At 50.5% G+C, this 25,763-nt stretch overlaps 7 protein-coding genes across 7 annotated transcripts in view; 4 read left to right on the top strand and 3 right to left on the bottom strand.

Annotated features, from left to right (window-relative positions):
• The window catches only part of N7539_008456 (uncharacterized protein), a gene marked incomplete at both ends in the record, with an annotated part of 525 nt that extends 85 nt beyond the window's left edge, over positions 1–440 (bottom strand). The window contains 2 exons of the mRNA XM_056938056.1: positions 1–331; positions 428–440. The exon at positions 1–331 is cut by the window's left edge and continues 85 nt beyond it. Of these exons, the coding sequence (XP_056787148.1) occupies positions 1–331; positions 428–440 (344 nt within the window). The remainder of the gene's footprint in view (positions 332–427) is intronic.
• A 66-nt stretch (positions 441–506) lies between these two features.
• On the top strand, positions 507–1,637 carry N7539_008455 (uncharacterized protein; the record flags this gene model as incomplete). Its single annotated transcript, XM_056938055.1, has 2 exons — positions 507–813; positions 1,228–1,637. 2 exons carry the CDS (start codon positions 507–509, stop codon positions 1,635–1,637), a joined length of 717 nt encoding a protein of 238 aa, XP_056787147.1.
• A 1,161-nt stretch (positions 1,638–2,798) lies between these two features.
• Positions 2,799–3,024, bottom strand: N7539_008454 (uncharacterized protein; the record flags this gene model as incomplete). The annotated part of the gene is made up of 2 exons (XM_056938054.1): positions 2,799–2,893; positions 2,934–3,024. 2 exons carry the CDS (start codon positions 3,022–3,024, stop codon positions 2,799–2,801), a joined length of 186 nt encoding a protein of 61 aa, XP_056787146.1.
• Positions 3,025–4,025: 1,001 nt separating this feature from the next.
• N7539_008453 (uncharacterized protein) lies at positions 4,026–4,724 on the top strand (the record flags this gene model as incomplete). The annotated part of the gene is made up of 1 exon (XM_056938053.1): positions 4,026–4,724. The coding sequence occupies one exon, from the start codon at positions 4,026–4,028 to the stop codon at positions 4,722–4,724; it is 699 nt and encodes a 232-aa protein (XP_056787145.1).
• Positions 4,725–14,526: 9,802 nt separating this feature from the next.
• On the top strand, positions 14,527–15,900 carry N7539_008452 (uncharacterized protein; the record flags this gene model as incomplete). Its single annotated transcript, XM_056938052.1, has 1 exon — positions 14,527–15,900. One exon carries the CDS (start codon positions 14,527–14,529, stop codon positions 15,898–15,900), a length of 1,374 nt encoding a protein of 457 aa, XP_056787144.1.
• Positions 15,901–22,763: 6,863 nt separating this feature from the next.
• On the top strand, positions 22,764–23,755 carry N7539_008451 (RTA1 domain-containing protein; the record flags this gene model as incomplete). The annotated part of the gene is made up of 2 exons (XM_056938051.1): positions 22,764–22,785; positions 22,875–23,755. 2 exons carry the CDS (start codon positions 22,764–22,766, stop codon positions 23,753–23,755), a joined length of 903 nt encoding a protein of 300 aa, XP_056787143.1.
• A 786-nt stretch (positions 23,756–24,541) lies between these two features.
• Positions 24,542–25,560, bottom strand: N7539_008450 (M50 family metallopeptidase; the record flags this gene model as incomplete). The annotated part of the gene is made up of 4 exons (XM_056938050.1): positions 24,542–24,748; positions 24,807–24,851; positions 24,939–25,301; positions 25,378–25,560. 4 exons carry the CDS (start codon positions 25,558–25,560, stop codon positions 24,542–24,544), a joined length of 798 nt encoding a protein of 265 aa, XP_056787142.1.
• Positions 25,561–25,763: the final 203 nt, after the last annotated feature.

Below are 25,763 nucleotides of genomic sequence, written 5' to 3'. Positions count from 1 at the left end.
GAAGCGCGAGCGGCCATCCAATTGCCCCCTCTAGGCTCCTCAGCGCCGGTCCGCACGCAGAGATTCCGGCCACCGCCCACACGGGCAGGGACGGGCTGCGGCATACGGCCCTCGGAAGGGGGGCCCGACCCCCGCGAGACGCCGGCGAACGGCGTATGACGCAGGGCGGCTTCCCCCAGGATGCTACCAAAGGACGGGTCTGCTGGCCAACGGCCAAGAGTCCACAGGCTTCGGCATTGCCGGGGATCCCAGGATCCCAGGGCTTCAGAGGCCGCGACGACCAACCCCCGAGGGGGAAAGCGCGTCGAGACGTGAACCCACACCCCCGGTGCTGAGGAATAATAAGCCCAGCACCCGGCGAGGTTGACGGCAGAACATGGAAGATGTTCGAAGAGGCGGGCGGAAGCTCACCTCTTCTTACACATACTCACCGACCCCATTTGGGGGGCAAAAGTGCCAGCAAGCCTTAATTTGTACAAAAGTGGCTGACAGGGGCACTCTTAACTATGGAGGTGGTCCGTGCACGGCTTTTTTCCCATACAAAGTGGGCCACCCTCCGGGTCCAGTTACGCAATTTAAGGGACTTAGTCAAAATTCGCCCATTTTCACGTGACCTGGTCCGCACCACCCCCATCACCCTCCTTCTCACCCCTCCCTCGCCGTCGCCCGCTCGTTCGACGACCGGCATGTCCTCGCCTCTGCGGCCTGGCGTTCGAGTCTGGGCCGGAGAGCCTCCCAGCCGACGGGGGGGCCGGGAAATGCGCATCCCCGGGCGGGTCGCCAACTGGCGAGTCCGGCCATCTCGACGGAAAGGTATGACGAAAAATTAGGGTGTGTCGAAAAATTAGGGTATGACGAAAAATTAGGGTATGACGAAAATCCGAAGACCACCAACGTCCGCGCATGGCAAACCCCTTCGCCGCGTCCAGGGATATCGATGCGTCCGGTCGTGCTCAGTCTACGGCCACAGGACATGTCCGTGGGATTGAGGGTCTCCCCATGTCGAGATATATCTTTGCTCCAGGTCCCATGTGGAATTTCCATCAGATCCCTCCCCCATCCCACCACTCAAGATATATCTCCGTTCCACGACCCTCCCGATCATCGACCCTCCCCCCCTCGCCCCGTCCCTGGCCACTGCCCCCCGCCGTGCGGTGGCGTCTCCGCCAGCATCGTGCCCCCATCCTCGGCGAGACAGGCGTCCCCTTGGGCGTCCCCCGGCCGCAGTAGGGACCCAGCGACTGCCAACTGGCGAGTTCGACTGCCCGTCACCACCGCGCCGCCTCCGGGGCTTAGGGGTTGCCCAGCGGCCGAGGGTTGGCCGTGATCCCTTAGGGCTCGCCGCACACCCCCTAATCGCGCACCCCGAGGCCTCACGCGGCCCTGACGGTCTCCGTCTGATGCCCGTCCCCTCTCCGCCGCCCCGCCGCCCACCCACCCACCCCACGCCACCCGCGCCGTCAACTGGCCGGCTTCCTGGCCACCTCTCCCTCACCCACCCCCGCAGGGCAGGCAGGGATCGGCGTCCCCGGGGGCTCCAGCACCGCTACGACTGGTTGGGTGGGCCACCGGCCGACGTGCGCCTGGGCATACGATGGGGGACACCGGGAGGGAACGCCAGCCCCGAGTCGCCGTGAGGGCCTTCCGCTTGACCCTGGACGATCCGTCGGACTCCCTCGAGCCTGGTCCCACCCGTCTGCCTGTCTTGCACGATCCGCCGTCATGACCAACCTTCCAGCCGAGCACCGCTGGCCCGGTGGCTCCTCGCCTCTCTACATACTCACCGACCCCATCTGGGGGGCAAAAGTGCCAACAAGCCTTAATTTGTACAAAAGTGGCTGGCAGGGGCACTCTTAACTATGCAGGTGGTTGTGACTCCCAGGCAGTACAGCTACGATAACCTACGCATGGAAGAAGGAAGGTGAAGCAACTGTGTCCTATGCAACGAAGAAAACCAAGACGAAGGGGAAAAGGGAAGGGAAGAAATGAGGAAGGTGAAGTGCGCCCTCAAATACCCATCGTGGGCGGGGCCACAGTGAGGCGGCAGAATCCTCATGGAAAGTCCCGGATGGAAGGTTCCTCCACAGAAGTAAACCGAAAGGCAAACAATCCTCAGGCTCCAGCGCACACACACGCGTGAGGCTTCCATCAACAACGCGTAGGCAAACATCTGATCTCATGAACGCAAACATCGATCATGTGATCTCCTCCTCAACTCCCCAAGTCCACATCCATCAACTAGCCAACCAACCCACCAGTTGATACCAACTCGCCAGTCGGCTGACCAACTGGTCAGTGAACTCACCAGTTCACGGTGACTGACCAGTTGACTCATCCAACCAACTCCACACTCCAAGTCTGTTCACGAACTGGTCAACCGACTAGCCAGTTGACTATTGACTTGTTGCCCATGCGTCACACTGGGGTGCATGATGGATAGATACTGTTCGGATATAAAAGTTGGGAGTGGTTGCGCAAGCGGCGTGGATATTGCCGACCATGTGATGCGGACAATCAATTTTCCGTTGACACCTCGCGGTTGGGGTGGAAAAGCACCAGTGTACCTAAGTAGTCGAGCTGAAGCTTTCATGAAAGCATTGGAAGGTTTCTGATGGAGAGACAGTGAGCATCCAAGGATATATTGCTCTCACACAACCCTAGATCGCTGCTCCCGCGTGTCTATCAGGCTTTCATAAGCTTATTATCCTAAAGTTCGCAAACGGCAATCAGCATATATATTGATAGATCATTTCGAATTGCCTCTCCGAATAGGCGAACAGTGTCCTTTGATGAGAAGGCTAATCTTTGTCACGAGATGGCTTAGCCAGCTCGTGCTCAATGTCGAGTATCCAACCGTTCCGACTTATCCAGAATGGGCCATCCTCTCTCAAAGCTGGAGATATGACTAGAAGATCGTCATGATGAAAGCTTACCTTGACGCGTCTTGTGACCGGCCTTGAGCCACGACGATCGTTCGGGTTGTAAGTGCCCGTAGTCTAGATCTGAAGGTACAAAGGCGTCCATTCCCCGTGAAGCTTGGCGCGGCTGATGGTCCGTCAGGTGCTTCGAGACGAGTAGTCACATCTCTCTCGGGTAATGCGAATCGATCACAGAGTCGAGGTAGGCCTTGATGTCATGCGCTGTCACGTCGTTGGGGATATTGCTGATTGTGCTGTGCTTATGTGAAGCCATGCGTTTTCCCCTTGCAGGTGATGTGTCTGAGGTACCTTGACTTGCGCATGCGTGAGACGTGAATGAGTCATATTCCTTAGCCTCTTGATATCGACAACTTCCTGCTCGAGTGGACCGTCTGGGTCTGATGTTGGTAAATCTCCTTGTGTGGAAAAGTCCCTATATTAATCCGTGTGCGATTCGCAATGTCACTCTTCCGAGATGGAAGAAAACGGAGAAGTGGGAAGAAAGAGAAGGAGTTCCGATGTTCCAGTGTCCTTAAGCAACCTGAAAGTGTCCTCGACCCACCTGAAGGTGTTCTGACCAGCCTGAAGTAGGAACCCACAAACCCGCAATTTAGCAGGTACCTTAACCTACGCAGTCTCTCTTCCTGTCTCCTTCAACCGATCAAGGTGGATTTCACCTTCTCCTCTGCCAACTGTGGACTCCATCTCTCAGAAAAAAATGAGCCTTGTGTAGCGCGCCAGTGAGGGTATTCGCTTTACCTTGCTGTCCTGCTTGCGCAAAACTTAGAAGTATCTTCGAAAGTACGTCCTAAACACGTTCTTCGACGTGTCTCTGACGCGAATCACAGCACAGCCTCACAGCAGATTGACTGACATCAATACCCTCATCAAGCAAAGGCTACGTGCTCACCTCGTCAAGAGAGAGGAAGAGTCATTTACCTCAATCCACCCAATCATACCGATAATTCAGACCCAGACATCCACCCCCGGACTTCGACTTTCTTCAATCACATCCATACATACTTGACCAAGACTCAGTCTACTTTAACTATCAACCAGACCGATCCACACAGTCACGTTGATTGACTGAACCACACCTTCCCAACCATGGGGGAGTTCCAGGACGCAGTGCCCAAACTGAAGGGCGTGTCCAACTTTCGAAACTGGCAGACTAGTCTGGAACACTACCTGAATTATCGGAACCCTGGCATGTGGGCAGTTATGACTGGTGCCCATGTCCCTGAAACCAACAACCCTCTACCTACCCCTGGTGAAGAAGAGGTCCGCTTGCACATCTCCGCCGAGCATGATATCACTCCGGAGGATGTCACAAGTTCTCAGATTCGCGAGTGGCTCCAGGTGAATATTTTGCAGAAGAATGAGGAATTCGCCACCTGGCATAAGCTTAATGCTGGATGCCTTTTTTATCTGAGTGCTTCTCTGGCTGAATCCATCAAAGCGTGCATTCGGAAATTCAAGGTGGCCTCCGAAGCGTACGAGGAGATCTGCTCCTTCTGGAAATTAGAGAGTTCCCTGGCCTTTCCAGAGAGATACCGCAAGTGGGTCACATGCCACTATCGACAGGGAGGAAAGGCCCGTGTGTTCGTGCACAAGTGGAAAAAATGCCTTCAGGAGGTCCAAGAGGTTTCTCCTGATCTACTCCCTCCAGCATGGCAGTATGGACAGTTCCTACAGGCTATCCGCTCACACCCTGAGGCTGAGCTACTGGTGACCCATCACAAGCCCGATCTGGAGAGCCCGCGTATTTTGCAAGACGTTATTTCGAAATTCTTGTCCTTGGGATAGTTGGAGAAGGCGGACAAGGGGAAGAAGTGGGTTCAGAGTCTCTGCTTCGACAAGCGACATCAAACTAACGAACGCATCCTCATGAATGAAATCTGAGCAAATCCTATTTTAGTCTGAGAGAGTCCGATTAATACTTGACTGTAGAATTCCGGGAAAAGCATCTGAGGGATACAAGTGGGAAGAGGCGGGCTACAATTATGTGGAGTATCTCAAGTCTTGGCGGTTAACAACTCAAAGGCGTTGCTGTACTCTCCCTGTCTCTGATGACAGTCGGAGTTAACATCGCTCATGATGGTCAATTTGAGACTCAACTTAGACCCAACCTGGAATATTTCACAGCTGGTTTCCAGCCCTCTTTTGTGGTAGTCATCTAGAGCGGAAATACTTCACGAATCGTCTACGATGTGTGTTGTGCCTGTCATCATAGCGACTGAGCGGGTCCCGTGGCCCGTGGATCTCACGAGGAGCGTTCCATGGTTCAACCACCTCAAGAGTGGAGGATTCTGGGTCGAGCCGCCAGGGGCCCCTGACCAGGGTTACAGCCGCTGTCGCGTCGTACCAGCAGGACGCTACTTATATCGGTCTCGAGCATGCTAGAACAGGGTCCTGGCATCTTATGTCTTTTTGTTTGTGAAACCAAGTTGAAATGTCTTTCTAGGAGATTCTACACGTACACGTTCTAGTCTTCCTTTCTCCCAACCACCCACACGTTATTCTCGCATGAATAATCTGTTACATGATACTTGGAAGTTTTAAGTCTCATTTTATCATCAACTATCTTTCTTCTTTCTTCCTCTCTCTATATGTGATCCTTTCCTCGTGGATGATGGGGTCTTACTCCACTAAACATGATCTTGTGAGCAGCTGCTACCGGCCTAGAATCTAGATCCCGAGTGATGTGTTGAAGCCGAAGACAGTCGGGACGGCCGCATGCTCGAAGGTCTTTCGGCACCGCAAGTTATCTGAACCTCCATCCCCCACCTGATTCTCTGCTGACCCTACGCTTCGAATGCTGAAATTTATTGCATGGGGAAGACCACGTCTCTTGAGCCAACGTCCCTTGAGCCATCTTCCTCTCCTGCCTGACATACCGTTCCATGCCACACGACCGAATCGTCGACTCTCCTCGTCAGAATCATATTACATCACGAAGGCACCAGCCAGTACGCAAAACTCCACAATCACTCACTCTCACCTGCTGCCCCAATATCCGCTACATGTTCAGTACATGGAGTCATTGAGCTTTCAGCCTTGTGTGGTTACACCTCCGCCTGCGACCGCGGATGAGTGCGAATCCTCGCTCCATGTCTGAGAAGGGCACGAAAGCGGCTGCCACAATCGCGAAGACGCTGTTCCTCCAACTCGATCACAGCCCTGCATAAAGAGAATTCCCAGCAAGAGGGATTACGGGTCGCAGGGTTCGTACTACTGTGTTGGCGCCGATCGCACTCGCAAACTACAGGAAGACATCAGGGAGGTCAACCGAACCGGCAGAAACAACAAACCTCATTCCACGGCCAGGAAAGACGTTTTCATTGTGGGAACAGTCCAATGCGGCCGCGCTTCTACCAGAACAGACCAACGGACGTTAAACACGACCCGAAACTTAAGAGAGGTAATCTGTCCCCGGGTTGCCTTGACCCATGGACCCGTCCTCGTTTGCTCACGTACCAGTCCGAGAAGACGGGTATATGACGGCGAACTGGTAGACGCAGTACCGACGTCGAGTCCCGAGTACGCGTCCTGCCTCGTCAGATTGGAAGCCATAGAGCTCTTGGGAGAATTCGGTGAAGGTGGCCTTTGAGAGGTGGATGTAGAAAACCGGGACAGAAAACTGCAAGCTAAAGCCGATGGCTTATTTCCTACGTAGCTTGGTTGGCCTCGCAATGGACGTTGCAATGAGCTGCCGTATGGTTTGGTGTTTGTCCTGTTTTGTCCGATTCTGTCGTATAGCCGCGACCGGTCTCTTTGCTCGAGTTTTACGCTTTCCCTCGCAGACGAATCGGTGCATAAGTCTCCCTCGAGAGAAGAAAGTACGCGGGCGTGAATCTGGCTTGCTAATGCGAGGTTCAGCACAAACTTTTCACGGAAGGCCATAATCCTCGGCAGGTTGTACCAGATTCGACACCAGGCCCAATGTACATCGTCAACCCAGACCCAAGGTCATTTAGGCTGTGACAACAGGGCCTGTGACGATCATTGTTCAGATTCCATTTGCGGTGCCAGCAGCTGGGGAATGCCTGTCATACCGATAACGAAGTCCTGTAGAAGATGAACCGTCAGCTCGAAATCAAATCGAAGTTCAATCCGAATAAGGCACTCAACAGGACCAAACCATCAAAGAAACTATGGCCCAGATCGACAGCGAACTCCGCCTCTTTTCCACCGGTATCAAATCTGAATGCGGTCCCACACATCCGGAGTCCTATAAAAAGTGAAACACAATCAACATTGGCAGATCCATTGACGCTACACACAAAATGACTGTAATCAAGAAACTCACGTTGAACAAACAGGCCGTGAGCCTTCAGCCTTCCCATAATTCCACTCATCGAAGTAAGAGCCAAAGGCCCCCGGCGCGACGATGCTCGATCTGTTCGGGACGGCCCGGCCCGTGCAAGGTAGACTTATATACTCGAAGTGCTGGACTCGCACATAGAAAGTAGTGACAGAGAATGGAGGGGGATTATCATGATCCACTTTCGAGCGACACGCCAACTTATTTGCATGGCATGTGATTCTGCCACTCACCACAGTCCATAGCTTAGGTAGAATCTCTTCCCCCTCAGCAATCTCACCCCTCATCCCTCTCTCACATCGATACTGCTGCCCCTACTGTAGCCGTATCTCATCACAACTCATCACATTGGCTGAACCAAACCCAATTGACCGGATTCTCTCGTTTATCACAGCCCGTACTTGGCGAGTTCGTTCTCGAGGTCGCAACTTCTTTGTAGGTCCTAAGGCACGGCTCATGAGCTCAACCCGTATAACCACACAATCTTCATAGAATCGAAACATAGCTAGTCTGTTAGAATAATTAACTCATTGTGTCTCGTCAGAGACACTACAACAGTAGTTTAGGCTAACTTCTTTAGGATATACGCTTAGGGGGGGGGGGGGCCTATATAATAGTATTCTTTTTTTCCCTAGGGGGAGAGGCGTTCTGCCATAGCGGTCTGCGAAGTACAAATCATGTGACTTACGATCCATCAACCTGGCTTTTACGGCCGCGACGCTAGCCCGTAATTGGCTAGACTCGACGGATCTAGCTGCCAGTTGATACTACTAGCTATAGCCTACGATACTGGCTGCGATGCTGGCTGCGATGCTGGCTACGGATCTAGCTTAGATGCTGGCTGCGATACTGGCTACGGATCTGGCTGTGATACTGGCTGCGTACTTGGCTGCGATACTGGCTGCGATGCTGGTGCGGAACTGGCTAAGATGCTGGCTACGATGCGAGCTCGGCGTATAGGATTTAGAATGTTGTCGTGGCCTCTGACGAGGCACATTTTCAGTCCTAAGACCCCTTTGGTCCTAGGATAGCTAGTAGGTTCTTTACTAGATGCTAAACTCAAATCTCCTCCGTCCACACGACTGTGGATATATTCCTCTTCCATATTCTGTCTTTCTACACTAGCGCAGCTGGACACCCACTATGACACGTGAGAAGATTTGGCCGCCATGACCAACGCCCTTCAGATTAACTGTCGTAGTGTTTCCACATTACCAACCCCTCGCCGCACATTTTAGCGTTTGACTTTGCTTATTCTCGTTCGGTGTCAGCATCATGAGTTCAGCGGTTATTTTGCCTCATTACGTCTTCTGACATTGCCTCGGTGTTTCTATGGAAATGGCATCACCTCCTCCAGGGAGGGCTCTGGCATGATCTCCCAGGCGCTGTTTCCTGCTCTTGAATTGAGACGTGGTCTATCCAAAATTGAACCTGTTTGGATGATTCTGCCGACTCACCACCGAGGGACCCACAACCCACGTTAGATAGCCTCACTTCCTCCCATCTTCTTTACACCAATCAAGTTGTGTTTCACCTTTCTCTTTTCCTTCTCGTAGATCACCTACGAATAGAACCTTGAGGCAATCACACTAGGCCTTCAAAGCCTTGCACCTAGCCTTAGACATGCAAGGCAGCCAAAAAGGTCGTTCAGAAATGTGTCGCACATACGCCCATCAAGTACGCTTGGAAGCCAAGATACTGTTTTTTGGTGCTCTAACGTTGACTTTCCTATCGGCTCACACCTCGGGAGCATGGGTCTAAATCTCACAGGCTGCAAGTAGCCTCGAAAGACTTCTTCAATAGTGTTTCTGAATACTACTGTTCTAGGATGATAAACTAGTCTTCGTGATATCGGTTCTAAAGATATCCTTTCTACTGTCGTTCTGTAATCTTCTTTGTTATCTTGCGGTAATTATATTCTCTCCATTTCGATCCAGTCTACTACATATCTTGGAGATCTTATAGTGGCTCTCAAGTGTTCCTATGGATCGTAGACATTTTCAGTTCTGCATCGCATAATCGCATAAAGTAAGGGATGAGGAGCGTCAGACTTTGATAAGGTTATCGGGCCGGTTGATCGGAACAGAAGGCGCAAGGGATGTGCCCGACCCAGACAGACCTTTTGCGGCATGCCGAAGTCTCAACACATGTCGCATGAAGTGCTGGTCACACAAATGATCTTTGTTCGTGCGTTTTTCCGCTGTCGACACATCATGCGGTTCTTCAACTGGAAATGATACACCCTGTCATCGGTCCCGTGCTTGACATGGCAGTGGGGAATTCCCACCCATCGATGGCTGGACCACGAGGTGAATGATGACAAAGATGCCGCTCCCACAAACTTGTATTTAGCAAATGGAGCAGCAAACTTCCAACTAGGTCATTGAGAAAAAAAGAAGATTTGTACGATTTGAAGTAAGCTCGAATTGAACACAGCCAAGCAAACTTTGAATTAATAACAGGATACAGGTTCCTCCCTCAAGTTCTTCACTTATGAATGCGGACATGGCAAAACCCAGGGTACTAATCCATCCGTGCCTTGGACTCGGTAACCTAGGGTCACATGTGGACACGTCAACGACTAAGTTATGACCAACTCGGCACCGGTGTACTCATCCCAGAGCAGACGAGTGGAGGTGGCATAGCCCCAGGTATTTGTGTTGCAGACTCTCAGGAGAAGACTTAGCATAAATTATCCCATAACTCATAGCTGTATGTATGATCTGGCCCTCATATGGAAATCCTTGAAACATACTCTCAAATTCCTGACCTAGTTTGAGATTACTTGGCCAGACAGTACTAAGTACTCGGGTCGAATCATTTTCGAACCCCCTCGAGCACCAAGACGTTCCCAGAATGGGAGATAGAAATGACGTGTACAGGCGGAAAGCTAAGTAAGATTTTCAACAGACTGTCGAGATCAAAGCCTCCGCGTTATTAACTAATGATTACGGAGCTTCACCCATCTATGAGCCTACTTTTTTTATTCAAGCTTGCGCGAGAAAGGTACTCTGTGTTCACGTATTTGCTGCCAGGAATTCACGGATAGATCTCCCAATCCTCCATCGAATATATGAACGGGGCTTATTTGAGTTGTCCAAAAAGCCTGGGGCGTAGGAGGTTCAATATAGGGCATAGGCGAAAAATCTTCACACGGTACTCGAAGTTTTGAGCAGAAAGTTGGCATTCCGGGTAGGTGCTGGGTCGGGTCACATGAAGACATTAATGTGTTCCGTGAACACTCGAAGGACAACCACCTACAGCGAGTAGACTCATCAATGACAAGATTGAACAAATAAGCTCAATCAGAGCAAGTACAACAGGGGATTCCCCCAAACAACCTCTCATCTTTAACGAGCGAACGAGGTAGAAGAATTGATTACCTTACTAAGGTCTTTTGATGCGGTCATGATATTTAGGTCAGGTAGAGAGTCCGGTCAACAATGGTGCACCACGGTAACAATCCGATTCCATCAGATCAAAGCTACTCTGTCTGGCACCCAATGTAATTGATGGGGCTGGTACAGCTACAGTAACAGGTGTGGCTGCACAATATGAGAGAGGGATGAGGGTGAGACTGCTTCCTACAGAGAATTACAGGGGGGATGGAGATTGTATCTAGGTATGGACTGCGGTGAACATGCCATACAAACAATCATTAAAGAACAAATCGAATGAAATCTTCATGTTCTGTTATGCTGATTACTTGAACGCCCGTTTATTTGATTCTAACGGAACTTCCTAGCTCAGGTTAATAAACATATCCAGTTCTTGACCTGACGGACTATCCCCCGCTCTCACTCACCAGTGCGGCTGCCTCAAAGTCACCGGTTTGAATCTGACCTGGATGTGGATAAATCAAAACAATGAAAATGCATCGGTCAGTACGAAGCTTCATTGGAAGTCAAACACGAGCATGGAATTATTGCCCATGGAGGTCGTCAGGCAACGCTTCATCAATGCAGGGGAAAATACCCCCCACTGGGCACAGGTCTACCAGACAACCATCATATTCGCGATCTTGTACTATCTCCACACTTCCCCCATACTCGCTCGCTGATCTTCGTCCCCCCTGCCAAATATTACCTCGAGTGCCAGAGATAGGGACATAGACTTGCATTTTTATTGAATTGGGATGGATTAATTTGGGCGTTTGTTCAAAAGTCTTGGGAACTCAATTTACCCCTGTCCTCTTCGGTTGATGCCTGTCACCTGCAGGTGGTTCAGACGGTAGAGGTTCCTAACCTACATGGTTCGGGAACTCCCAGCCAGCCGTGTAGGTGGCTCGGCTGAGGGATATTTCTACTTGAGGCTCAAATGGAAGATGCAACGCAACGCCTACGGACTTCCCATCGGGTAAGATTCCAGGTTGACCCAATAGGTCTAAGGTGCCTTTGTTTTCATTTAGCATCAGATCTCAGCTGATTGTCTGGTCAATTTGTCATCCATTCTATTAGAATCATGGGCTCCAGGTTTGTAGATGTGAGCTTAGATGAGACACATATCTCAGGCTTTTCTATTTGATTGAAACATGGCAATTTGGAATGGATGTTCACGCTACAAAATAGGCCCACACTCAGGCCGGGGGTTCAACCGACTGAAGCTGAAGCTGGAAGGTCTCCCGGACAACCGCTACTACATCCACAAACACCTCCCCGACCGCACGCTAAAACCTGAAAGCCCACATCCTACGACAGCCGGGACCCTTTCACGCCGACGCCAACAGATCTCTACTCTCTGCTTCAGCTGAGAGGGGAATTGAGGAGGCGGGTGGTTGATCGCGCTCTACTCGTGGAGAGTCCACAGTTTGGAAATGATAATTCAACCCGCTTGCCTATCCACCAGTGAAAAATCAGAAACCTTGCCACGGACGCACGGTAACAGGGGCCGACATCAAGTTTGTATGATCTGTCGAGTATCCTTATCCGTCCGTCCATGATCCGACCTAAAAACTCCACCTGTCACAGTCTCTGAAACACGATATTGGAAGTCAAGCATGGTAATCCCAACAAAGCATTTTCCTCCCGGCTGCAGGAGAGGTAAAAGAGGTGACAGGTCCTAGTCTCCCCCCCCCCGAAATCCAGCCCCCTTCACCTTTCGATATTGATGTCCTGAACTTTGCCGAACGAGGCATCCCACTTGCTCAAGTGGAGATCACCAAAGAGGACTGCGCTGGACGACTGTTCATAAATGGAGAGGCTGGGTACCCGGACTTCATGCACCGCGATGCGGCTTTCTGACGATCGAGCGCCACTTTTGAAAAGCTCGCGGGTTGTTCCCCTCATGACTCGGCGCATTCATTGAGCTATGGAAAACGGGAAATACAGATTTTTATATGAGCCATCACATTGTCGGATCCCAGCTGAAATGAAAGGCATTCTGCATGATCTTCCAACAACAAAGACCGTTCGCAGTCATTTTGCACAGAGGGATGGGGAGTCGATTGTTGTGCGACACCCCCAAGTCGGCTGGTGGATCTACAGGATCGTCATCGGCATGCTCAGTGCTTGATCTTTCTTCACACTTCGCCAGGGGAGACTCACATCTGACTGGCGGTGAGCAAGCCACCACCAGGAGTAGGCTCTCAATATCGAAAACTCTTCCGGCCGATAGTCTGCGGAGGCTAGAGCTTCACAATCTCGTGTTTGCGAGCCCAAAGCGGAGGTGAAAACTGACGTCTCACACGAGGCCATCGATCAAGCGCACTCTACCCCTGACGGCCTGACCCGAGCGCAGTTCGAGGAGATCCTGACACGGACAGAACCTTGTGGGTCTGAAAGGTCCTCCACATGTGTCTTTTTTTGGGAAAAAGAATGATTGTTTTGGGGGTGGCTTCAATGGCTGCACTCTTTGCCCCCGTGCTCTGCCATGTTGAGATGCTGGGAAAGGTATTGATCCAGCACGAAGACTGGGTATTCACCTTCGTTTCACTGAAGAACCCAACATCGCTGCTCATGACCCTTGCGGGAGAACAATCTGTCAGAGAAGAGAGGTTTTTTTTCCATTTTTGGTTCTCGCCATCTCCGTGGTGTTTTCCCCACACAGTGAGTTCTGTGTACAGCGATTCTCAGTGGTGGACGCAAATGCACAAACCCGTACGAGGTTGGGTAGGCTCTAGTCAATTTGAGTTTGTTGTATTACCGTGTCAATCCTGCTGTCTTTGAGTGCTATTGTTCATTCGCACTTTGTTCTAGTTAGGGCTTTTTTTCGATATATCGTCTCATATTTTCGATCGAAGTCTCCCAGCCCCGTCCAGCTCGCCGAGGAACACTGAATGATGGAATTCCTCCTGCATGGTCCACACATCAGGTCCGATTCATCACATTAGTCTAGCACGCCCATCGAGTTAAGAGTTAGGGATGGAAAGTAGACAAGCTTCCCAGAGGGACCCCCACTGGGAAACCATTTTAAAAGACAATGCCCCAGCCCGCTCGAGAAGTTCCTGAAATGACCCCTTAAAGAACATATCTCCATTACCCACGGCTTCCAACGCCGACGGACCTGACCGTTTTCGTTCGTCGACGTCCAACATCACTCGTTCGCGACACTCTTTCTTTTCATGTGCCATCCAAAAGTTCTCTTCTCATTTGACACAATTCTCGAAACCCTCTCAATATGCCGTCCAGAATGTCTGACGCATGTGCCGCTGGGCCTTGTTACCACAGACACAAACCGAGACCAGTTGACCTCAGACTCACCGAACCCCAACATGACATGTCGCGAAAAGCACAAGCACCGGTCCAAACGACTCAACATCGGTACGATCAAGCTGTTGAAGTTCGAATGAGCGTCGGGCAAGGTCATTTTCTCATGGGGAATTGCAACAAATGCGGAGGCGCCCACAAACGAACCAAATGCGATGCCACCGACAGAGAGCGTGCTGCCTGGGAGAACGTCAAAAAGGAAAGAAGGAACGCTCGAAGAAGGGCCGCGAGGAAAGCACACAAGGAAAGAATGGAGAGGGAGGAAGAGCAAAGAGAGGAAGACAGAATAGTCGAGGAAGAATTACGAATTTTCGACGAAAAGTACGACGAAGAACAAAGAAAACTTGAACAACGAAGCGAAGAAAACAGACAAAGTGAGCTTGAACGACGAAAAGAGGGGAAAAGACAGCGAGAGAAAGAGCGACGGAAGGCAAAACAGAGACGCAAACGGGAAGAACGAAGAGTCCAACAAAATCAACAAAGAAATGCAGAGCGACAGCGAGAGAAAGAGCACCAACTTGAAGAAGAATGTCGACGACAACATGAAGAGAGAGAGAGGGAAGAGAGAGAGAAGACGAGAATGAGAGAAGAAGCAATTGAACTGTCGGAAGAATTCTCAGAAGGCGAGGAAGAGGATGAGGACGAGGATGAGCATGAGGAAGAAGATGAGGAAGAATACGAGGAAAAAGATGACGACTCGGATGACGACTCGGATGACGACGAGGAAGAGCACCCGAGGGAAGAAAACCCCCGGCGCTGGGTGGTAAGAAGCATCCGGACATCAGAGGAACGACGGCCGATGATACAAGAAACTAATGAATTGGAGATACAGTATACACAGAGGGAATTGGAAGAAGAGAGAGAAAGGGTAAGGATGCGGGCCAAAGAAAGGGCAATGTATGAGCGGGAAATGAAGAAATCGCCAAAGCTGAGAGGGGAGTTTCTTCGCCAACGGGAGCGAGAAGAGCGCGCGGAGACTGAACGCGAACGCAAACGCAAAGACCAGGAAAGACGCAAGGCTCAAGAGGCAGCCGAGAAGGCCCAGACACCGCGATCCAAACGAAAGGCCGACTGTACACCAAAGAATGCACCCGAAGACAAACGTTCCAGGCAGGCAGCCCAATCGCGCGGAGTGAGAACACCTCAAATGCAAACTCAGCAAGCGCCGTCTCCCTCGATCTTGTCAATTTCATCTACTCGCAGTCGAGCTCATTCCGCCAGCCGGTCTGTTCGTGGCACCGCGTCACGAACTGGCCAATCCGTCCTTCCTGCCACCCCGGGCCCCAGTGCGAACAGTCGAGGGGTCACCATCAACTCACGCGTCAAGAACCAAAAAGGCCTTGATCAGCAGGGTATGCAACAACAAAGCTCATCTGTCTCGAAATCCCCTGGTTCCAAGGTCCCAGAGTTCGTCTGCGAAATCTGCGCCGGGAGCGACTGCGCCCACGATGTGGTGGAAAGCGACAACGAGGACATGACGCCTCCACCCCTCCAGCTCTTTCAAGAGACGAACGTGGCGAGTTCCAAGGGAAAGATGAGCAACGCGAACATCATTCCTACTTTTCTCAGCCGTGGTCCGAGAACTTTCCTCACGAACCAAACGCGTAATTTGGGGCCAGAAGTGATTGCGCGCGAGATCGCGGAAGCCTTCCCATTGAGCATCTTTGAGATGGCGGAATCTAAGTGGGACTTGGCGCCGGGGAAGCCCAGAGGACCCTACCGAATCATCTTTCAAGCTCCTCCAGGTTTCCTCAAGTTGGAGATGAACTTTGGCTCACTCCGAGTCAAGTGCTGGGCGGAGCAGTTCAGAGGCCCCTGCGCGTTCTGCAAGATTTGCCATCGGGAACCCGCGTATGAGTGCCTGGCCGTTCACACGGTTCGTGGAGATCAATGGGGACTGCCGCAGTATCAGGAGTGGACAGGGGGCAATCGTCATCAACCATCAAGGACCTGAGAAGTAAACATGTTTTGCTGAAAATCATGGGAATCTGCAGCATCATGCCAGGTATCGATGCAGCGCCTCGATTTTCTGAGGCGGACCGACTCGTTGAGTCGGCATTTAGATATTTTCCGTAGCCAACGTATTAGACCAGAATGAAAAATTTTGACAATAAGACATGGGAGTCTGTAGGGCGAGCGAGACAAGTAGTACCACAGTGGATGAAATGTCGACCATGTTTTCCCTGCATCGAATCCCATCTTTAGCGGCCATGGACCATCCCTCCATCCACTGTGAAACCCTCAGTTCTCGTGCAACTTGTTGAGATAGCTTGGTGGTCAGGCGTGTCACCAGCGTGGTGCGCGCCCACGCACACCACCTTCGTAGCTTAGATAGGCACCTCTCACCAGATGCAATCTCGCCATTCCTTTCTCCCCTCTTTTGGGTCTGCTACGTTCTCCCAGTAGCCTCCAACAGGTTATGAGCCCTGCTTAGCGCACAAAAAGTGAGGTTATTCACATTTCCTCACTGCCTAGGCATAACTTGCCAAATAACCTCTTTTTCCATCGTTTTTCGGCGCGTTTTGCGCCTTCTACAGAGTGCAGACTTCGCACCTCTTTACGACTTGACGATCCCTACGCATCGAATACGGCTACCGAAGCCATCGCATCGAATCGTCGCCAAAGTCCCTCCTTCGGCTTTAACGCCATTCAAAAACATACAAAATCCTTCCGGCTTCTACGCCATTTTCAGAGCTCTTACGCTCTTTACCTGCGCAGCGGCACATCGCCGTAGCAGGCACGCCTACGCAGCGGCACTTCGCCGTAGTAGGATTACCACACAACATACCTTCGTTATCGTGGACCTCATACCTTCCGGCTCTTACGCTCCTCACCTACGCAGCGGCATATCGTCGTGGTAGGATCAACACACACAACAACTTCGTGTTATTTACACATATTCAACATGATTTCCGATCTCGAGGCTCATAAGGCGGCTAAAACCTTCGCCGAATCAGTCCCTACACTTAAGGGAAGAGCCAACTTCGAGAAATGGAAACAAGGGCTTCAATTTGTTGCAGATAGCCTGGACGAAGATCTATGGTCTGTCATTACAGGCAAAATAACATGCCCCATTCAAGAGCCTCGTGACACTCCTACAGAGGAAGCTATCCAAAACGTCCTTTTCGCTCAACTTGGACGAGAACCTACCGAAGAGGAATTCAATAAGTGGATCAATGAGAATGTGACTCAACCAAATAACCGATTTCACTGGTTTCGCCGGAAACATGCGCTTGCGAAATACCTTATCTATTGCACACTCAGCGATTCAGCTCGCAGCTTTATGCGCGATTACAAAGATTCTCATGAAATCTTCCTTCGCATCAGTAACACATACGGCACCAGCAACCACACTACTTTGAGCCATAGGCTATCATCTTTGATCAAGCTCATGTACACTGGTGGTGATCCGCACAATTTCGTTACCAAATGGCAAGCTGCTTTAGACCTTGCGAATTCAGCCGTTCCAAATACCCCGTTACCACCTGAATGGGCTCTGGCTCATTTCAAGCTTGCAATCAACGGCCACCAAAGCGTGAAAGGTTTCTTAAATACATATGAACCTCCAGCCAATCCGGACAGCATGCTTGACCATATTTTCGGCAAATTCATTGAATATGAGTCGAATAAAAAGTCTGCAAATACAGCAATCGCAGCCGTTTCTACCTCAAAAGATGCGAAATCTACGCAAAATAACGATCGAGGCAGAGGTAGAGGCAGAGGCCGAGGAGATAGAGGCCGCGGCAGAGGCTCCGGACGAGGTCGTGGCCAAAGTCAAAACAACCAGGATGATAATAATCAGCTATCGCATTATTGCATCTACCACAAGCGTTCAACAGCTCATACCAGTGAGCAGTGCTTCTTCAACCCTAAATCTAAGGGTGCCTCTCAAGGCGGAGTTGATGCAGCTGCAGCCAGCACTTCTGATTCAAAAAAGGACTCAAAGGAGAAATCCGAAAAGAAGATCTCAACGAGCTTCGCCGAAATAAGCTCATCAGCTGTTAATATTGCGGCTATGTTAATAGATGACGACGAACAGTGCACTTAGATGGTAGACTCTGGCGCATCAGCGCATATGACACCTTATCGTGCAAATTTCATCAATTTCACGCCACTAATCACCGATGTGAAGCTCCCAAACGGTCATCAAGTGCAGACTGAAGGATATGGTGATATTATCCTGAACTTTTCAAATGGAAATGATGTTTCTGAGCTCAAGCTACTCAGAGTCTGGTGTATTCCTTCTTTCAATGTGAACCTCATTTCCTCGTGGCAACTTGCGAAGGATTCTGGCATTAAGACTCGATTCAACAAGATATGCGGCTCCCTATACAGGGGGGAAGAGCTCATCGTTACGGCAAAGCAGGAGAACGGTCAATATTGGGTTCGCACTTGTAATGGTGACAGCCTTGTTGATACACTTAGAGCTCTATCTGTTCAACTGTCCTACGCATTTGGTAATGGCTACGCACCCGCCGCAGATTCAGCTGCAGCTTCTCAAATCGGCAAGATTCAACCGATTTCAATAGACCTAGCTCATCGCAGAGCCTGTCACGCAGGCGAGCAGAAGGTGAAGCGTATGCCTGAATATGCCGAAGGAATCAACATCAAAAAGGGATCTGGTATTAAGCACCCTTGTCCTCCTTGCATTCTTGGTAAAGGCTATACCTTACCTTTTGGACGAAGCAAGCGTATCAAGACTACACCAGCGCAGAAGCTTCATATTGATATTTGGGGTCCTATCTCCATCGCTGGCGTTGGAGGCAATCGTTATTTTGCAACGGTCACCGATGATGCTACTCGTTTCTGTTGGGTCTTCCTGTTGAAGGCGAAGAGCGAAATTGCTGATAAAATTCGCATGTTGGTAACCTATTTTTCAACGTAATTTGACTACAAAGTCAAGGTGATTTCAGGCGATAATGCGCAAGAACATGTTGAAATTGCCACTTTTTGCGAAGAAAACGGCATCATTTGGGACCCTGTTCCCCCCTACACACCTCAGCTCAACGGTATTGCGGAGATCAGGAATCGTTGGCTCATTGAGCCGCTGATCGCCGTATTAGCTGAAAATCAGCTTCCCAAATATCTATGGGGCGAGCTGCTTTTGGGTGTTAATTACACAATGAACCGTCTCTGGCAGTCTACCATTGATATGACTCCATATGAAGCTTTCTATGGCAAAAAGCCAGATATTTCAAATCTGCGCGCACTTGGCTGCCAAGCTTGGTATCTGATTCCAAAGGAACGCAAGGCAGATAAGCTTTCTCCGCATATGGCCGAAGCAAGGCTAGTAGGCTACAGCACTGATGGATATCGACTCTATGATATTCATTCAAAGAAGATCGTGGTCTCTCGCAATGTGGTCTTCAATGAGAATATAACGAAGGATCTACCCAAGCCTGCGTACGATCTCGATGCAGAGCCAAAGTCAGTTCCTACGCAATCTACGGCTAATCAACGCCGTTATGTGCCATCGGATTTCCTACCGGCTGATGGCGATCAACCAATTCAGCCAGATTTGGCTGATGGCCCTGATAAGCCAGTACAGCCAGTGACTCCATCTCCTTACATTCCAACAGGAGACCTACCATTATCTGAGCGGTCCAATGTGCCACTTTCTTCATTTGAACGCGAAGTCCAACTTGAAAAGCTTCGTGAACAGATCAAGCGGAGATTCGCCCACAAACAGAATGAACATGTCGACGACAGCCCTCAAACTATGGAGGACAGTTCCGAAACTGTCGAGGGCAGTCCTGGAAATGTCGACGACAATCTTCAAACTATGGAGGGCAGTTCTGAACCTGTCGAGGCCAATCCTGAAACTGTCGAAAGCAGTTCTCAAACTGTACCTGAGACAGGTCTTCGGCGTTCCTCACGAGTCCGCAAGAAGACTCAAGCGGCCATAGAGTCAGAGGAATATTTACGTTTTCTCAAGCGTTCAAATACAGCTCTAGCTGATCATATTGAATACGCCACTTTTTCAATTCGCAGTGCAACCGCAGACTTACAACCACTTCCAAAGCTTTTGCATCAAGCTTCAGCTCAGTCAACGCTATATGAACCAGATGGCTGGCAGGATATAATGCAAAATTGCGGCAAGAATGAACAGACCAAATGGATTGAAGCTGCAGACAAGGAAATACAGAAGTAGCTGACAAACGGCACCTGGCGCGTATGTGATCTTCCTACCAAGGGCACCAAAAAGACGCTTCTTCCGCTTCGATGGGTCTTTCGCATCAAGGACGATGGGACCTACAAAGCACGTCTCGTTGCAAAAGGGTTCAAGCAACGCGAAGGAATCGATTATCTTGATGTTTATGCAAGCACAGCCAAGGCTTCAAGCTTCAAAATATTCTGCGCAATCGCTGCGTATTTCGGCTGGCAGATGCATCATATTGACTTCGTTGCGGCGTTTCTTAACGCAGAGCTTCTTGAAGAAATCTACATTCAACTTCCTGATGGTTTCAAAGAGCCTGGAAAATGCGGCCTTCTTTTGAAGACTTTGTACGGTCTAAAACAGAGTCCTCGAGAATGGTACAACACTGTCTATGGGGCTCTAATGGCAATTGGATTTATTCGCTTGCAAGCGGACCATTCGGTGTTCGTGCATATGAAACGCAAGCTCTATCTTCTCATACACGTTGATGATATGCTGATTATCACGCCTTTGGACGCATCTCTTACATGGCTCAAGGACCATATTCGAAAATCCTTCGATATCACTGATAACGGCACTGCTACGCGATTCCTTGCGATTGATATCATTCAATCTGCAGATGGCAAAGTCATGCTTTCTCAGCTCGCCTACATTCGCAAAGTCCTCGCGAAATTCAACCTGCAAGATGCACACGCAGTCCCTACGCCATTTTATGATAAGGAGATCCTACAACCGCGCAAGGATACTGCTACTCCGGCGGAAGTTGAAGCTTACCGCAAGATGGTAGGCTCACTTATTTGGCTAATGGTCAATACGCGACCAGATATTGCATTCGTAGTCATAAAGCTTGCAAGATATGCGCACAACCCCTCCGCGAAGCATACAACTGCATTGAAGCGCATCTTTCGATATCTCAAGGGTTCTGAAACGCTTACTATCGCGTATTCCTACTCACCAGACCCCCTCTTTGGATTCGTTGATGCAGATTGGGCCGGTAAACATGCGGATAGCAGTATGTCAACCTCCGGCTTCCTTTTCAAGCTTGCGAATGGTGCAGTCACTTGGGCTTGCAAAAAGCAAACATGCGTTGCCCTTTCCTCTACAGAAAGTGAGTATGTGGCTGTATCTTTAGCTGTCCAAGAGGTGTTGTGGCTACAGCTTTTCCTCAAGGAACTTGATATGGAGTCCCTTTTGCAACTTCCTACTACAATCTACGAGGATAACCAAGGCGCCATTTACCTCACTGAAAGCCATGATTTACACCAACGAACGAAGCATATCAACGTTAAATACCATCATATTAGAGACCAAGTCTCTAGGGGGGTATGCAAATTCGTCAAAATTTCTACTACAGAGCAGGCCGCAGATGGCTTTACCAAGCCGCTGCAGCGGGTCCAATTCGAGAGGTTTCTACACCTTTTGGGCATGAAAAAGCTCTGATTCAACAGCCTTTCCAGCGAGCTTAATTCTAAGGGTTTAAACACCTTTTTTGAGCTCAAAAAGCTGCATTAAGGCGTTATTAACATATTTGTATGATCACTTTTCATGTTTTTCGTGTTTTGAGTGAGATTGGTGGATCGAGGTCCAGGGGGGTGTTGAGATAGCTTGGTGGTCAGGCGTGTCACCAGCGTGGTGCGCGCCCACGCACACCACCTTCGTAGCTTAGATAGGCACCTCTCACCAGATGCAATCTCACCATTCCTTTCTCCCCTCTTTTGGGTCTGCTACGTTCTCCCAGTAGCCTCCAACACAACTCCAGCCCTTCAGCACAGGAGAGGAACGCATGGCTGAGCTAGCCATCGTCTTGAGATGCTGAAGCTTCCCGCTGGGAGATGGGACCGGAGAGCTGTCAGCTGTGGCTGTGCCAGATCGAGGAATGGTAGACGCCATAGTCCATGACTGCGACAGCGGGACGCCATGGCGTGTCTTGAGGGAGATCGGGTGTGAAGAGCAGGGTTTCGGCGAAAGAAGAAAGAGAGCTGTGTCCGCAACGCATGAGCGACTGCTCTTGTGGAGAGTGAAGAAGATGTTGCTTACTTGCTACAACACCAAGGAGCAATCATCATGATCGCAATTCTGCCCAGCCCAGAATTATTCTGCACTCGTGACGCGGCGTCTCGAGTCATGGGCTACCCGACCGGTCGCTCTCGCCTCAATGACCTTGAATCAGCACACAGGCACATGCCACATGGCCTCGCTTAAAGTGGACAGCCTGCGATCTCGCACGGTGCAACTAAACCCCCGACTCGGTGTCAAAATAAACTTGTGAGATGCAGTTTCTCATCACCTTGACCATGATCTGGTTCTAATCGTTTCGACAGGCGCTCCACTTTTCCGATCTTGCGTGCCTTGATTGGAGATCGGGCCCTGATCGAGCCTCGGGTACAGAATAGACTTTACGTGTGGAGTCTGTGGACTAGCCAGGGGAGCAGAGGTCGAATTAACGCGCTGCCCAGATTCGATGCCAATGTTCGCTTCTTCGGTTAGACGTTGACATGACGCCGCTGACGAAGGAACGCGACAAGCTCGGCTGTCGAGATTTCTATAAAGCTCACGATGTGTCTGGATGAGGAAGTGAAAGACGAAGCAGAGACAACTTTGACCCCTGGGTGATTTGCAAGCTCTTCCTTTGGAAGCGGATTTTCCACACAAATAGCGCGATGGTCTCTGGATCTTTGCATAGTAAGTCGACGAGCCCATGTATTATCGCTTTAAACAAACCACGACATATGTTTTTTTGTGCAAACGGAATACTTATACACCCTCGGCAGCTCGCTCGTTCGGCTACGTGGACCCAAATTTTCCAAATCCAGGAGGCGTCAACGACACCTCCATCATCATCTATGGCTACACCCCATCCATTGCACTAGCGGCCTTTGCCGCGGCATGGTTTTTCGTGCATCTGGTGCTCCACACAGCGCAAACATGCAAGTTTCGAAGTTGGTGGTGGATCACCTTCTCGGTTGGCATGATCTTCGAAATTGTTGGCTACATCGCGAGAAGTCTGTCGGCCAAGCAGGACCCGTATAACCTCAACTACTTTGTATTGAATTACTTCTTTATCGTGACGGCGCCCGTGTTCATCGCGGCCGGTATCTATACCATCCTGTCTGCGCTCATCGCCAGACTGGGCTCCCAATACACGTTCCTCCGCCCGACGTTCATCTTGGCATTCTTCATTACCTCGGATGTCATTTCGACAATTGTGCAAATCGCCGGTGCGACACTGATTGGCGTCAAGGAGTCGAACAGTGAAGACCCTACCACCGCCAACAACATCCTCTTAGCCGGCCTGGCGTACCAGGTTTTCGCAATGAGCGTCTTCGTCATCCTTATGCTAACCTTTGAGTTTCGCGCCCGTCGCGCTATCAAGGAGCGCCGTCTGCAAGTCTTTTGTCTCTCGTTCACCGTCGCCACTCTCATGGTATACATGCGTACTATCTTCCGTCTCATCGAGACGGCAGAGGGTCTCGGCGCGAACTTGTCGACGACTGAAGTCTATTTTGCCTGTCTGGAATTTGCCCCCATTGCTCTGGTCGCGCTTCTTCTGTGTATTTGGCACCCTGGCCGTTGCTTGGGGCCCAAGGTGCGCGATTCTCGCGAGAGATTCGCAAAGCGACATGGGTCAGATCCCGCGTCGGTACAATACTAGAGTTGGGTCTGATCAGTTGAGGTTGAGTCTTGAGTCTTACATATTTAATCAATGATAATGATTTGTCTTCAACCGTCTCCATACCAAAGTACATTTGTAACCGTTTGGTGCAGTTGCAATATGGGAAGACCATGTTTGTATGGGGGGATGTTCCTACTTCCTGGTCAGACTACGGCGTAATCGTGTTGTTGCACTATGATCCAGCCATGATGCATACTCGGAGAGCGTCATTCGGACATCAAGGTTATTGCCTGCAGAGGTGTTGCCGTCAACGCTAATTTTGGGCCTTGCTGCAAAGTGTACTGGCCCATAAGGCTCAAACCTAACGCAGATGTGTGAGGCTATTCGTCGGATGCATCAACTCGGCTCGATCCTGTCAGACACCTGCAGTCACGCTCCTACATTCTCTTGACCTGTAGTTACGAGGAGAATCTGCGTTGGGATGGAATCAAGCCGAGCTTGACTCAAGACGTGGAAGTGAACAACCCCTTCATTCGAGCAAAGCGCCAAACTCTCATCAAATGCACGTTCCTAACAATAAGTCGCTGAAAACAAGAACTACTAGGTGCTGCTGGTGTCTCTCGACCACCTTGACTTATTCGCAAAGGCCGCCCTCCACATTCCACGTTTCCCATCAATTGTTGCTCCAGGGGTGTCATACTGTGCCAGCACATTTGCCTACCCGAAGCCCCAAATCAATGTACTCTCGTCATATGAAATACATGTCGTTTCCTACCGGATCTAGGAGCAGAGTAGCCTTTCGAGGCTCTGGACAGCAGCCCAAAATCAGGTGGGAATGAAGTGTTTTGAATCTTCCTGTTGTTGGCTGAAGGATTGTTGGAAAGCCGCAATTCCACCGACGATGCCCACGATCATGAAAAGCAGGGAGATGATGGACCAGATCACACCCCAGCATTGCGACGAGCCACCGTATTTGCGGGCGAACACACTTGCGTCTGATGAGTTGACTTTTCGAAGAATGAGATCGTCACACTGGTCCGGTTAGGCACTTGTAGAGAGGTTTCTCACATGGAATGTCAAAGAGACTTACAATATCCCAAACACTATAGAGTGCAGACATCACTCCGATAAAAAGCTGAGACGGTCAAGTCAGTATTTACATACTCTTCCTGACAAGCCCGAACTTCGGATTCCCCTCGAAACCTCGGTTTCATGCACTTACCACCACCCATCTCAAAGCTTCACCATGCGCAATGAACCAGCATGCCACCAAGAGTCCCACTGCCAACAGCACCGTCACGATCGTCAACCAATCCCGGCGCGCCCACCAAAGAGTCAACAAGAAGCACACTCCGAGGATGATGCTCGCCACTTTGCTGGCCACAATGTCAAATCCCGCAAAGATGAGCAGGGCTCCAATGATGGACGAGCCCAAATATCCGGCGGGTAGAGTGATAGCGCTGATGCCACCTTGCATGTGCGTGACACCACCTTCGTGCGGATCAAGGGAGATGGACTTGACTTTGCCGCCGGTACAACACGCAGTGATCGCGTGACCAAACTCGTGAAAAGCGATGACAAGCATCTGCGGGGTGTCAGTTCCTCAAAATCCCACCAATCTCGAACGTCATTAAGGATGTGATGAAACGTCGTCGTCATACCTTAAAGGGCCAAAGGGACCATCTCACATATGGGATGTTCCAAAGCAGCGCAATCACCACCACGTAGACACCGATCACCCCAAGCGTGACGGCCTGAGTGTGGTTGACAGTCAAGTTGCGCTTCATGAGGTGTGAGCGCATATCGGCCGACTGGCCCTCGATGGCCGTGTAGAGAGCAGGCATTCTGACACGGCAGTCGATGCAATGATACAACGGGTGTTGAATGGATCTGTAAGTTCGCAGGTGTTCGATCCTCTAGTCGTTGGGGGGGGGGGGAAGGGGGGCTTCTGACTGCTCCGGCGGTCGGACTTGCTCGAAGTGGAGGTATACTTGTACCACCAATGACGGGATGTTTGTATGTGTTCGCTTTGAATCACTATCGACCT

This window comes from Penicillium diatomitis, assembly GCF_028827545.1.
Source record: "Penicillium diatomitis strain IBT 30728 chromosome Unknown utg000012l_segment0_segment0, whole genome shotgun sequence".
Taxonomy (NCBI): domain Eukaryota; kingdom Fungi; phylum Ascomycota; class Eurotiomycetes; order Eurotiales; family Aspergillaceae; genus Penicillium; species Penicillium diatomitis.
The sequence above is the reverse complement of the archived record's forward strand: the minus strand, read 5'-3'. Positions and strand labels throughout refer to the sequence as shown.